At 38.2% G+C, this 14482-nt stretch overlaps 1 protein-coding gene across 1 annotated transcript in view; it reads right to left on the bottom strand.

Annotated features, from left to right (window-relative positions):
- The window catches only part of FRMD7 (FERM domain containing 7), a 762912-nt gene that overhangs the window by 124360 nt on the left and 624070 nt on the right, over positions 1 to 14482 (bottom strand). The window contains exon 10 of the mRNA XM_044057495.1: positions 575 to 738. Coding sequence (XP_043913430.1) covers positions 575 to 738 — 164 coding nt within the window. The remainder of the gene's footprint in view (positions 1 to 574; positions 739 to 14482) is intronic.

Raw genomic sequence — 14482 nt, 5'->3', positions numbered from 1 at the left:
GGGGGCTACACCCCCCAACTTTAATGTCCTCACTTCGAGATTGGACTACAGTGGGGGAAGGGCATATACACTGTCAGTACTATTTTTGGCAAAATGGATTTTCAGCGATTTGGACCCTATGTCAGGATTTTCGGCGAAATGGATTTTTGACGAAATGACATAGACCCATAAATATATATATATATATATATATATATATATATATATATATAATATATATACATACACACACACACACACACAGAAGAGAGAGAAAGAGGGACACACACACAAATGCACGAACAACAGCATGCAGATACAGTACACACACCATTAACAAACCCATGTAGAATTTGATGTTTTCAGCACAGACAGCATTATTGGCTGTTAAGTTTAAACTGCTGCAAAATAATGTCTAAATTTTGTTCCCAGTAGAAGAAGAGCTCATTATCAGATTGCTCATGTGTGCATTCTGGTTGGTTATCGATGGCATTAAATTATTGACAATGTGAACTTTAACCCTAATGCTGCCCCTGTTATCTTATGCTCAGATCGTAACTTTTAATAAACCCATTAGCTGATAGTTTTTAAATACCTGTATCTGAATTTAGAGCCTTTGCTGTACAGAAGAGGTTTGTTCTTTGATTTTGGTTCTTCTGCAAGCCTAAAAAAAGCATGATACTCAACGCACAGTTTCCAGAAGGCCTTGCATGTATCTCGATTTGACATAGTAAACTCCAAGGTATCCTTACAGAAAGCCTGTGGGGAGAAACAGCAATTAGTTACATCAGAAAGAATACTACTGAGGTACACAACGCCAAGTTACAAAAATAATCCTTTTGTGATTTCACATTGAATCCAGCCTCCTATGAACATGCAGTTTGTTGTTCAGTTTAACATTATTAACAGTAGCAAAATATTGTATTAAACATGAACATCAAAGGCAGACATTGTTTGCCAAAACACATAAAATTAGTGAAATTTGAATTACTACATACTCAATATCAGCATAGTCCTAGTTTATCACAAGATGCACATACATCATTTATACTATTTCAATATATCAATCCCCCCTCCCCCCCCTCTCTCACTCACTCTCTCTCTCTCTCTTTATATATATATATATATATATATATATATATATATATATATATGTGTGTGTGTGTGTGTGTGTGTGTATATATGTATGTGTATATATATATATATATATATATATATATATATATATATATATATATATATATATATATATATATATACACATCCACAACCCTTTTTCCCACCTTTGCACATGGGGTCGGGTTGTTCCCACAGCCAGGTGGCTATCACACACACCTATGGGTAATTTAGTGTGTCCAGTCTACCTATATAGCTTTGGCATTTATTTAGAGTAAAATTCTTCAGCCAGGCCTTAAAACACTAACTGCTGTGACTCATACAGTCCTATTACACAGGTTTACTTCTGTTGTACTATTCATATCACAATCAGGATTTACAAACAAGTCACTCTTTCAACAAACCCTGCCTTCAGACTCTAACTTTTATGACAGTATTGGAAGGGTTAGAGGTTCCTTTCTCCCCTCATATGGCACTGTTTTAATGTAAGGCAGTAAAAGTCAGAATTTTTGGATAGCTACTGTCAAATCCTAACCTTGCTGTCAGTAAAATTCAAATCAAGTCATTGACTCTAGATGAATGTGGTGGTATTCATTCTCATGCACTGCAAAATTGTGCAAAGTATACTTGCAAACAACAATGCTTTGCCTATATGCAAATAGAGGAAATGTGAATAAGAAACACTGATTTTCACATATATGAAGCCAGTGAAGAACCAGTCATGTAAACTGTGCAGAGATGATACTACATAAAATTAGCTAAGAAATATGCAGGAATACATGTATCTTTTGCACATATGTGTAAATGCAGACTGTGTTTGAACATTCCCAAAGTACATTTGTAATTTGTTGTACTTTGATGGCAAGTGCAGCTATGCATTAATATCACAAGGCTTTATGTAGAAAACATGCATGTAGCTGGGTTCAATGCCGCTGGCTAGCAACTTTGCCAGCATCCTTATACTGTGAATGTGTCTTCTTATGGCCACCTGTTTTTGATTTTTATCAGTAAAGAAAGGGGAGGGGCTAGGAAAATAAGAAAGAGGGGAGAGAGTAGATAGGGAAGCATAGTATGATGACATAAATCGTGTTGGAAGAGGATGGTATTTTTGTGGGTGAGATAGACCCCCTTTTTTCTTGAAATATATATAAGAGAATACGGAGAAGGACAAAGTATAGTAAGGGAAGGAATGAGAGTGAGGGAAGAGATGAGGATATTGACAATAATGGATAAACAAAAAAAGCAGATGGGTGAGTTGTCACACAGTAGGTTGGGTTCACAAATAGAAGGGAAAACAGACAAACAGGCAGAGAATGGACAAATGTTGATAAGGTAGTAGTTGTAGAAATATACAGGAGGTGGGGTTCATACAACAGGTTGGATGCACAGGTGATTGGGGATAGAGGAACATGAGACCACTGCTGCTATCACCCTGGCTTGGAGACAACTCAGACAGAGCCATGTCCAGGGGAGCTTGGGTGAGGAGAGTCTGATGTTGAGCATGGGAAGCCATTTCTCTGGTCTTCACTGGAGGAGTTGCACTTTCCTATGTGCTCCTAAATACCCACTATTCTCCCCACCCGTTGGGAGAGGCAAGTGGGCCATGCCTCTTCACTTTTTTCCCTTTATCCTTGGCTACTAACTAAATAAAGGTTGTCTGTTGTACAATAATTACTACAAGATGGGAGATCGTAGGTTTACCCCGGGAATCATATCTGTGTCACTGCTGGACAGAGGCACAACAAACTAATGGGCACAGTATTTTTTCATATAAGGGGTGGCGTAAGCCACAAAAATTTGGGCTAGGCTTATAAATGCCTTAGGGCAGATAGCCTAGTATAAACCTATGAAGCCAGGAGCCTCAGGCAATTCTGGATCTGTACAGTGAGGCAATAAATGGTTGAAAAAGAATTCATCATAAGTAGGAGAATGCAGTGTTTGTCATGTTAAAGTACCAAGTAATATCAGTATCATTCTAAGAAATAGTTTGCTGCAAAATAATGTAATTTAGCATAGGTCTATATTAGATAATCGAACTTTCAAAAGTTCGGCTGTCATATGGTCAACACCATGATTACACTTTTAAAAGTTCGAATCTCTAATAAAAAAAAATACACAAATAACCTACCTGAATGTTTTAAGCAGGGGGCAAGCCCCCCCTGCATCTCCCACGTCCCCCACTCTTTAAATATACCAACTCCGAGATCGCACTACAGTGCAGAAAAGTCAAATTTTCCCATTCTGCACTGTACGAAGATCTCCATTAAAACGTTCAAACTTTCAAAAATTTGATCATATGGTGTCAGCCATATGACACTCAAACTTTTGAAAGTTCAATTATCTAATATAGACCCATTTAGTATAGTAATCTATTTAACACAGTAATTGTCCATTGCCATTATATTGTCTTTTACCATAACGATAACATGATATCCATATTTTTATATATTGCAATATAATAATCAGTGTAATATCCTTAATGTAATATAGTATAATGAAATAAATAATTATTTTATTACTAAATAATATTATTTTGTTTGCTTGACACAAGTATTATTTATGAGTCGGGGGACCAACCATGTCCCAGACAAATAACTGGTAACAGAATCATGGACTGAAACTAAATCCCAAAAAATGCATTATCATACCCTTTTGGAAGTTGTTTACCCTAGGGAACTACCACATTGGCAATATGCCCTAGAGAGTTGACCCTTTTGTTCTGGAGTTAGAAACTTACATAGATAGTGACCTAACTTCAGTCAACATGTAAAAAAGTCCTTCTGTATTGCACAGCTTATAAACAAAGGGATTACAACTAGATATACAGATGTCATTGTCCCTTTAACTCAGCCCTCATTAGGTCAGTCATTGGGTATAATGACCTTTTTGGCATGTATTTGTCCAGACATATGCAACAACTATGTGTTTTTACACACACAGTGCAGACTGGAGAAGTTGTTGACCGCAACTGAGCTACAAAATATAAGTATCTTGATTTTTTTTTTATTATTTTTACAGATTACTGTTTTTACAATTTAATATATATAAAGCACTTTGTCTATTCAGTATCTTCACAAATCCTTATCTGTTTAAAAACTTTCATTTGTCTCTCTAGTGCTTGCTGTCTGTAGGCTATTGTGTAAACTGAAACATTTCCTCTGTGTAATTATCTCTTGACTAGTGGGGGCTGGTTCTTTTGTGTTCTTGTAAAAAAAAGAAGCTATTCTGGTTTTTAAGCCCTAACTTTGGTAGGGTTTCTGTCTTTACACACACAGTGCAGACTGGAGAAGTTGTTGACCGCAACTGAGCTACAAAATATAAGTATCTTGATTTTTTTGATTATTTTTACAGATTACTGTTTTTACAATTTAATATATATAAAGCACTTTGTCTATTCAGTATCTTCACAAATCCTTATCTGTTTAAAAACTTTCATTTGTCTCTCTAGTGCTTGCTGTCTGTAGGCTATTGTGTAAACTGAAACATTTCCTCTGTGTAATTATCTCTTGACTAGTGGGGGCTGGTTCTTTTGTGTTCTTGTAAAAAAAAGAAGCTATTCTGGTTTTTAAGCCCTAACTTTGGTAGGGTTTCTGTCTTTACACACACAGTGCAGACTGGAGAAGTTGTTGACCGCAACTGAGCTACAAAATATAAGTATCTTGATTTTTTTGATTATTTTTACAGATTACTGTTTTTACAATTTAATATATATAAAGCACTTTGTCTATTCAGTATCTTCACAAATCCTTATCTGTTTAAAAACTTTCATTTGTCTCTCTAGTGCTTGCTGTCTGTAGGCTATTGTGTAAACTGAAACATTTCCTCTGTGTAATTATCTCTTGACTAGTGGGGGCTGGTTCTTTTGTGTTCTTGTAAAAAAAAACGCTATTCTGGTTTTTAAGCCCTAACTTTGGTAGGGTTTCTGTCTTTACACACACAGTGCAGACTGGAGAAGTTGTTGACCGCAACTGAGCTACAAAATATAAGTATCTTGATTTTTTTTGATTATTTTTACAGATTACTGTTTTTACAATTTAATATATATAAAGCACTTTGTCTATTCAGTATCTTCACAAATCCTTATCTGTTTAAAAACTTTCATTTGTCTCTCTAGTGCTTGCTGTCTGTAGGCTATTGTGTAAACTGAAACATTTCCTCTGTGTAATTATCTCTTGGCTAGTGGGGGCTGGTTCTTTTGTGTTCTTGTAAAAAAAAGAAGCTATTCTGGTTTTTAAGCCCTAACTTTGGTAGGGTTTCTGTCTTTACACACACAGTGCAGACTGGAGAAGTTGTTGACCGCAACTGAGCTACAAAATATAAGTATCTTGATTTTTTTTGATTATTTTTACAGATTACTGTTTTTACAATTTAATATATATAAAGCACTTTGTCTATTCAGTATCTTCACAAATCCTTATCTGTTTAAAAACTTTCATTTGTCTCTCTAGTGCTTGCTGTCTGTAGGCTATTGTGTAAACTGAAACATTTCCTCTGTGTAATTATCTCTTGACTAGTGGGGCTGGTTCTTTTGTGTTCTTGTAAAAAAAAGAAGCTATTCTGGTTTTTAAGCCCTAACTTTGGTAGGGTTTCTGTCTTTACACACACAGTGCAGACTGGAGAAGTTGTTGACCACAACTGAGCTACAAAATATAAGTATCTTGATTTTTTTTGATTATTTTTACAGATTACTGTTTTTACAATTTAATATATATAAAGCACTTTGTCTATTCAGTATCTTCACAAATCCTTATCTGTTTAAAAACTTTCATTTGTCTCTCTAGTGCTTGCTGTCTGTAGGCTATTGTGTAAACTGAAACATTTCCTCTGTGTAATTATCTCTTGACTAGTGGGGGCTGGTTCTTTTGTGTTCTTGTAAAAATAAAGAAGCTATTCTGGTTTTTAAGCCCTAACTTTGGTAGGGTTTCTGTCTTTACACACACAGTGCAGACTGGAGAAGTTGTTGACCGCAACTGAGCTACAAAATATAAGTATCTTGATTTTTTTTGATTATTTTTACAGATTACTGTTTTTACAATTTAATATATATAAAGCACTTTGTCTATTCAGTATCTTCACAAATCCTTATCTGTTTAAAAACTTTCATTTGTCTCTCTAGTGCTTGCTGTCTGTAGGCTATTGTGTAAACTGAAACATTTCCTCTGTGTAATTATCTCTTGACTAGTGGGGGCTGGTTCTTTTGTGTTCTTGTAAAAAAAAGAAGCTATTCTGGTTTTTAAGCCCTAACTTTGGTAGGGTTTCTGTCTTTACACACACAGTGCAGACTGGAGAAGTTGTTGACCGCAACTGAGCTACAAAATATAAGTATCTTGATTTTTTTTTGATTATTTTTACAGATTACTGTTTTTACAATTTAATATATATAAAGCACTTTGTCTATTCAGTATCTTCACAAATCCTTATCTGTTTAAAAACTTTCATTTGTCTCTCTAGTGCTTGCTGTCTGTAGGCTATTGTGTAAACTGAAACATTTCCTCTGTGTAATTATCTCTTGGCTAGTGGGGGCTGGTTCTTTTGTGTTCTTGTAAAAAAAGAAGCTATTCTGGTTTTTAAGCCCTAACTTTGGTAGGGTTTCTGTCTTTACACACACAGTGCAGACTGGAGAAGTTGTTGACCGCAACTGAGCTACAAAATATAAGTATCTTGATTTTTTTGATTATTTTTACAGATTACTGCTTTTACAATTTAATATATATAAAGCACTTTGTCTATTCAGTATCTTCACAAATCCTTATCTGTTTAAAAACTTTCATTTGTCTCTCTAGTGCTTGCTGTCTGTAGGCTATTGTGTAAACTGAAACATTTCCTCTGTGTAATTATCTCTTGGCTAGTGGGGGCTGGTTCTTTTGTGTTCTTGTAAAAAAAAGAAGCTATTCTGGTTTTTAAGCCCTAACTTTGGTAGGGTTTCTGTCTTTACACACACAGTGCAGACTGGAGAAGTTGTTGACCGAACTGAGCTACAAAATATAAGTATCTTGATTTTTTTTGATTATTTTTACAGATTACTGTTTTTACAATTTAATATATATAAAACACTTTGTCTATTCAGTATCTTCACAAATCCTTATCTGTTTAAAAACTTTCATTTGTCTCTCTAGTGCTTGCTGTCTGTAGGCTATTGTGTAAACTGAAACATTTCCTCTGTGTAATTATCTCTTGACTAGTGGGGGCTGGTTCTTTTGTGTTCTTGTAAAAAAAAAGAAGCTATTCTGGTTTTTAAGCCCTAACTTTGGTAGGGTTTCTGTCTTTACACACACAGTGCAGACTGGAGAAGTTGTTGACCGCAACTGAGCTACAAAATATAAGTATCTTGATTTTTTTTATTATTTTTACAGATTACTGTTTTTACAATTTAATATATATAAAGCACTTTGTCTATTCAGTATCTTCACAAATCCTTATCTGTTTAAAAACTTTCATTTGTCTCTCTAGTGCTTGCTGTCTGTAGGCTATTGTGTAAACTGAAACATTTCCTCTGTGTAATTATCTCTTGACTAGTGGGGGCTGGTTCTTTTGTGTTCTTGTAAAAAAAAGAAGCTATTCTGGTTTTTAAGCCCTAACTTTGGTAGGGTTTCTGTCTTTACACACACAGTGCAGACTGGAGAAGTTGTTGACCACAACTGAGCTACAAAATATAAGTATCTTGATTTTTTTTTGATTATTTTTACAGATTACTGTTTTTACAATTTAATATATATAAAGCACTTTGTCTATTCAGTATCTTCACAAATCCTTATCTGTTTAAAAACTTTCATTTGTCTCTCTAGTGCTTGCTGTCTGTAGGCTATTGTGTAAACTGAAACATTTCCTCTGTGTAATTATCTCTTGACTAGTGGGGGCTGGTTCTTTTGTGTTCTTGTAAAAAAAAGAAGCTATTCTGGTTTTTAGCCCTAACTTTGGTAGGGTTTCTGTCTTTACACACACAGTGCAGACTGGAGAAGTTGTTGACCACAACTGAGCTACAAAATATAAGTATCTTGATTTTTTTTGATTATTTTTACAGATTACTGTTTTTACAATTTAATATATATAAAGCACTTTGTCTATTCAGTATCTTCACAAATCCTTATCTGTTTAAAAACTTTCATTTGTCTCTCTAGTGCTTGCTGTCTGTAGGCTATTGTGTAAACTGAAACATTTCCTCTGTGTAATTATCTCTTGGCTAGTGGGGGCTGGTTCTTTTGTGTTCTTGTAAAAAAAAAGAAGCTATTCTGGTTTTTAAGCCCTAACTTTGGTAGGGTTTCTGTCTTTACACACACAGTGCAGACTGGAGAAGTTGTTGACCACAACTGAGCTACAAAATATAATTATCTTGATTTTTTTGATTATTTTTATAGATTACTGTTTTTACAATTTAATATATATAAAGCACTTTGTCTATTCAGTATCTTCACAAATCCTTATCTGTTTAAAAACTTTCATTTGTCTCTCTAGTGCTTGCTGTCTGTAGGCTATTGTGTAAACTGAAACATTTCCTCTGTGTAATTATCTCTTGACTAGTGGGGCTGGTTCTTTTGTGTTCTTGTAAAAAAAAGAAGCTATTCTGGTTTTTAAGCCCTAACTTTGGTAGGGTTTCTGTCTTTACACACACAGTGCAGACTGGAGAAGTTGTTGACCGCAACTGAGCTACAAAATATAAGTATCTTGATTTTTTTTTGATTATTTTTACAGATTACTGTTTTTACAATTTAATATATATAAAGCACTTTGTCTATTCAGTATCTTCACAAATTCTTATCTGTTTAAAAACTTTCATTTGTCTCTCTAGTGCTTGCTGTCTGTAGGCTATTGTGTAAACTGAAACATTTCCTCTGTGTAATTATCTCTTGGCTAGTGGGGGCTGGTTCTTTTGTGTTCTTGTAAAAAAAAGAAGCTATTTTGTTTTTTAAGCCCTAACTTTGGTAGGGTTTCTGTCTTTACACACACAGTGCAGACTGGAGAAGTTGTTGACCACAACTGAGCTACAAAATATAAGTATCTTGATTTTTTTGATTATTTTTACAGATTACTGTTTTTACAATTTAATATATATAAAGCACTTTGTCTATTCAGTATCTTCACAAATCCTTATCTGTTTAAAAACTTTCATTTGTCTCTCTAGTGCTTGCTGTCTGTAGGCTATTGTGTAAACTGAAACATTTCCTCTGTGTAATTATCTCTTGACTAGTGGGGGCTGGTTCTTTTGTGTTCTTGTAAAAAAAAGAAGCTATTCTGGTTTTTAAGCCCTAACTTTGGTAGGGTTTCTGTCTTTACACACACAGTGCAGACTGGAGAAGTTGTTGACCGCAACTGAGCTACAAAATATAAGTATCTTGATTTTTTTTTGATTATTTTTACAGATTAACTGTTTTGCACTTTTAAAAAGTTATTTGTTGCTTAATTTTACCTGTAGGCTAACACACTCAAGTGCACTAGCCACTTAAAAGCATTTACTGTCTGTTTTTCCTCTGTTTTCTGCAAAAAAGAAAAAAAAACAAAACAAAAAAAAAATCTTGTTTTCCCGCCTTACTGAACTAGAATAGTCCAGTCTTCAGAGTTTGCTGATCTCTGGGCTTTGTCTTGGTTCCTGTGCTATTCCATATCCTTATTTGGATAAAAGGAAGCATCTTTGTTCACCAGTGGGAGTGGGGAGCACTGAGCAGCCTATTTGTCCCTAGAGGAGTGGTTCCAGCCAGAAACTTGTAGTCTATTGGCCATTTTGGGTCAATTTCTAGCTCTTTTCAGCCCCCTGTAATAAAGCCCGCTTTAGAGTGCTTTTTCGCTTGTATTCAACTCAGCACCGCTCCTCGTGGTGTCCTGCAGAGTTCTACAAGCAGCAGAGAGCAAAAGAGTGACTTTTTCCTGATTTAAGTATTTTTTCTGGCTTTTTGATTATTTACTGCTTAGCAACTGCATTTTCGCCTGTTTATACAGCTCTGCATTCTATTTAAACTGTTTTTGTGTTGATTAACTGTTTTGCACTTTTAAAAAAGTTATTTGTTGCTTAATATTACCTGTAGGCTAACACACTCAAGTGCGCTAGCCGTTTAAAAGCATTTATAGCATTTACTGTCTTTTTTTCCTCTGTTTTCTGCAAAAAAAAAAAAAAAAAATTCTTGTTTTCCCGCCTTACTGAACTAGAATAGTCCAGTCTTCAGAGTTTGCTGATCTCTGGGCTTTGGCTTGGTTCCTGTGCTATTCCATATCCTTATTTGGATAAAGGGAAGCTTCTTTGTTCACCAGTGGGAGTGGGGAGCACTGAGCAGCCTATTTGTCCCTAGAGCAGTGGTTCCAGCCAGAAACTTGTAGTCTATTGGCCATTTTGGGTCAATTCCTAGCTCTTTTCAACCCCCTGCTATAAAGCCCGCTTTAGCGTGCTTTTGCGTGATTTAGCGTGGAGTTGCCCATAGAACACCATCGGGCAGCGCCGGTTAAACAAGGTTAAACTATTTCTGGCTCCGTAAAGTCTGTTCTTCAATTTTTCCCTTAGAACTTCTCTACTTGCAATCTAAACAGTCTATTCTCTATCTCAATAGCTCAGCACTTGCTCCTAAAGCATTTTATATAGGTAAAGTACTTATATAGTAAACAAAGTACTACATTAGCCTAGAATCCCCTTGAGTACCCATTTCCCTATAGGTCCCTTCTGACTCAGTTGCACAGCAAACTTTTTCACTTTTTCTAGCATGTCGAAGGGTCAGTTGCTAGCATCCTCTCCTGTTCAGCTGGTGAATCTGGGCATCTTGAGGCAATGTTACAATTGCCTCATGTACACAGACAACCCACTCCTTCTCCCACAAAACACAAATACATGTGAGAGATGCACCTATATAGCCAAACTGGAGGCTGAGCTCTCTCAACTCAGGACTGGCAAGACCAGACAGGAGGAGAAGGAAACCATACATACCACAAACCCAGTTTCACATAGAACTATCACAACTGCAAAACAAACACATAAACACACAAAGACATACTCGGAGGCACTGATCAAAAATCTACCAAAACTACAGAGGCCTCCAAAGCAGACACCCAAGCAACTGCCACCTCAAGACATAAGACATGCAACACATAGTTCTCAAAGTCAGTGTGCTAAACAGTCACAGCCCTTAAGGCCAAACACAATGCCAGACACACTTGTTATAGGTGACTCCATAGTCAGACACACTGACGTCCCACTCACCAGACTGAACAAGGAAAAGATCACAGTAAGCTGCCTGTCAGGCGCTAGAATCTGCCACATAACACAAGCACTCAGGTCACTCCACAGCAAGTACAAGTATGACTCAGTCATTGTCCATGCCGGTGTGAACGACCTGAGATGTACCTCCCTGGACTACATGAAAAGAGACATAGAGGAGCTCTCAGATTATGTAGCCCAGGCTGGTATGACCCTGACCCTGAGCAGTATCCTACCCTCACCAAGAATGATGCCACAATACAGAGACAAAATGATCAGCTTTAATAATTGGCTTAATTACTGGTGTCATTCTAAGGGGATCCAATGTCTGTCTGCCTGGGATGACATGCTTGACAAGCCATGCTGCTTCGCAAGGGACGGCTTGCACCTGTCACCCCTGGGCTTCCGGATATTGGCAAATGCTCTTGCCACCACCATAGTGCCTTTTTTAGGCAAGGCTCAAATGATAAACCTACCGCCCTAGAAAACAAAAATGGAGAAAAACTAAGGGTAATACTGCTCAATGTCAGAAGTCTAAACCTCAAGATGCACGCCCTCGAAGCCCTCCTCAGTATGGAGAACATTGATGTCTGTGCTGTGACTGAAACCTGGTTCAAGGCTCCTGAGAGCACCCCAGCACTATCAGGTTATACCTCATATCATGCGTTCCGGCCCCAAAATCCGGACTGAACCACTAAAGGAGGGGGAGTATCCATATTCATAAAGGATACCCACACCTCCAGGTTAGTGGCAATGCACAAAGCATTGGAGACCATCCAGGTGCAATTAACCATAGGTAAAACTGCCCTACTGTTTGTAACATGCTACAGACCACCTTCTCAAACTCAGGAAACCCACACAGCCTTCCTCAAGACACTGGAGAGTATGAATGTCTCTCCAAACACCATCATATTGGGTGACTTCAACTACCCAAACATAGACTGGGAACATTACTCAAGCCCCAACACCCTAGCCCAAAGGTTCCTGCAGTTCATAAACTCAAATGCTATGGAACAACTAGTCACCATTTCCACAAGAGGAGAAAATATACTAGACCTGATCATCACAAACATGGGGACAAAATGCTCCACACCGGAAGTATATCCCTCATTGGTGAGATCAGACCATAAATTAATCTCACTGGAGATCCACATCCCGCCCCACCCCAGCAACAGACCACAGTGAAGAACTTCTCAAAAGCAAACTTCACACTTCTTAAGACTGGAGTGGTATCCTTCAAGGCCCCCGAGCCAGTGGAAACCACAACCCACGCTGCTGAAACCCTTACAAATGCCTTCTACGAGCACCTCCAGGAATGTATGGATCAAGCAATCCCTAATAAAATCAAGACCCTTTCTACCAAAGGCAGGCGCCCGGTCTGGTGGACCCCAGCCATAAACAAACTCTACAACAAGAGGAGAAAGCTACTACATGACAGAGCAAAATCCCTAAAAGGGAAGGCATCTCTGATCAATACTAGCAAAAAACTACGATCACTCATAAAATCATCCAAGGCCAACTTTGAGAGAAAAATCGCTAATGACACAAAAGACAATCATAAGGCCTTCTTTAGCTATGTTAGAAACCTGGGTGGAAACTCCTAGATATGCTCAGAATTAGTCCAAAATGATAAAAATATCACTGAACCCACAGACATTGCCAACATACTGGCAGACAGGTTCAGTGCAAATTTCTCACCCCCCCAAAAGGAGAAATATCTATCCCACCAGAGTCTAGCCTCCCAAACATCTCAGATGCCCAGGTGAGAGCTACTCTCTCTAAAGCAAAAAACACAGCATCAATGGGACCGGACGGTGTCCCCGGCTGTGTGCTACACGAACTCAATGAGGAACTAAACCCACACATAAGGCTGCTGTTTAATCTTAGCCTTACTACAGGATACATACCCAAAGAATGGCGTACGGCAACTGTGGTCCCACTCCATAAAGGCGGTGCTTCTATGGACCCTGGAAATTACCGCCCCATAAGCTTGATGAGCCTTGTCTGCAAAGCTATGGAGAGGATCATAATGGAACTCATAAATAAAGACATTGGGGACCTACAGACACTGGATCCTACCCAATTTGGCTTTGTCAAGGGCAGATCCTGCCTCTTGAACTTGGTCGACTTTTTCGAAACAGTCACTAAGGCCATTGATGAGGGTAAGGCAGTTCACACAGCCTACCTTGACCTAGCAAAAGCGTTCGACACAATACCCCACTCGGGCATCATAGAAAAGCTCACCAGCTTAGATGTAAACCCATATGTCACAAGATGGGTTGCAAACTGGCTCAAGGACAGAACACACAGGGTTACAGTTGCTGGTGCCATGTCAGACTCTAAGCCGGTCATGAGCGGTGTTCCACAGGGCTCAGTCCTGGGCCCCCTCTTGTTCGGCATTTATTTTTCTGAAGTGCAGGCAAATATAAGGGGATTGTGGCTGACAAAATTTGCAGATGACTGCAAACTGGGCGCCATAATTGACACTCCATCAGACACAGACATCCTCCAGAGAGGTCTCATAGAAATGGATAACTGGTGCCAGAGCCATGGCCTTAAGCTAAATGCCAAAAAATGTATAGTCATACCCTTTGGGAAAAACAAGGTAACCCCTAATTACCACATAGGTGGTAATCCATTAAACACAGAAGAAGTTATCAGGGACCTGGGGACCCAAGTTGACAGTAACCTCTCTTTTGACACTCACATTGCCAAAGTGGTTAGGAAGACCTTCTACATTGCCCACCTGATCATGGAGGGATTCACATCCAGATCAGGAGAGGTCATTGTACCCCTGTACTTTTCACTTATCAGACCAATGATTGAGTACAACGCCCCATTCGGAATGTACCTTACCCGACACCTGCAGCAGTTGGAAAGACCCCAAAAGTTCCTCACCAAAAGGATAAAGGGGCTCAAACATATGTCATACGATGCCCGACTGAAGAAACTCCAGCTCTATTCAGTCACATACCATCTGCTCAGAGGTGATCTGTGCCTGACATACAAGGCCATGTCCAACCCGGAATTAATTGACATGCTCCACCTCAAAAAATCCAAATCCACCAGAGCCACGAGAGCAAGAGACTTAAACCTCAACACGGATATAAATAGGACGTGCTGGAGGGACAGATTCATCACCCAGAGACTCCCTACACTATGGAACAGAACCCCAGTCCCTGTGAGGCAGAGCCCCTCACTGACTCTGTTCAA

This window comes from Protopterus annectens, chromosome 15.part0 (assembly GCF_019279795.1).
Source record: "Protopterus annectens isolate FY-2018-M chromosome 15.part0, PAN1.0, whole genome shotgun sequence".
Lineage (NCBI taxonomy): Eukaryota > Metazoa > Chordata > Ceratodontiformes > Protopteridae > Protopterus > Protopterus annectens.
Note: the sequence above shows the minus strand (reverse complement) of the source record. Positions and strands in the feature narration are given on the sequence as shown.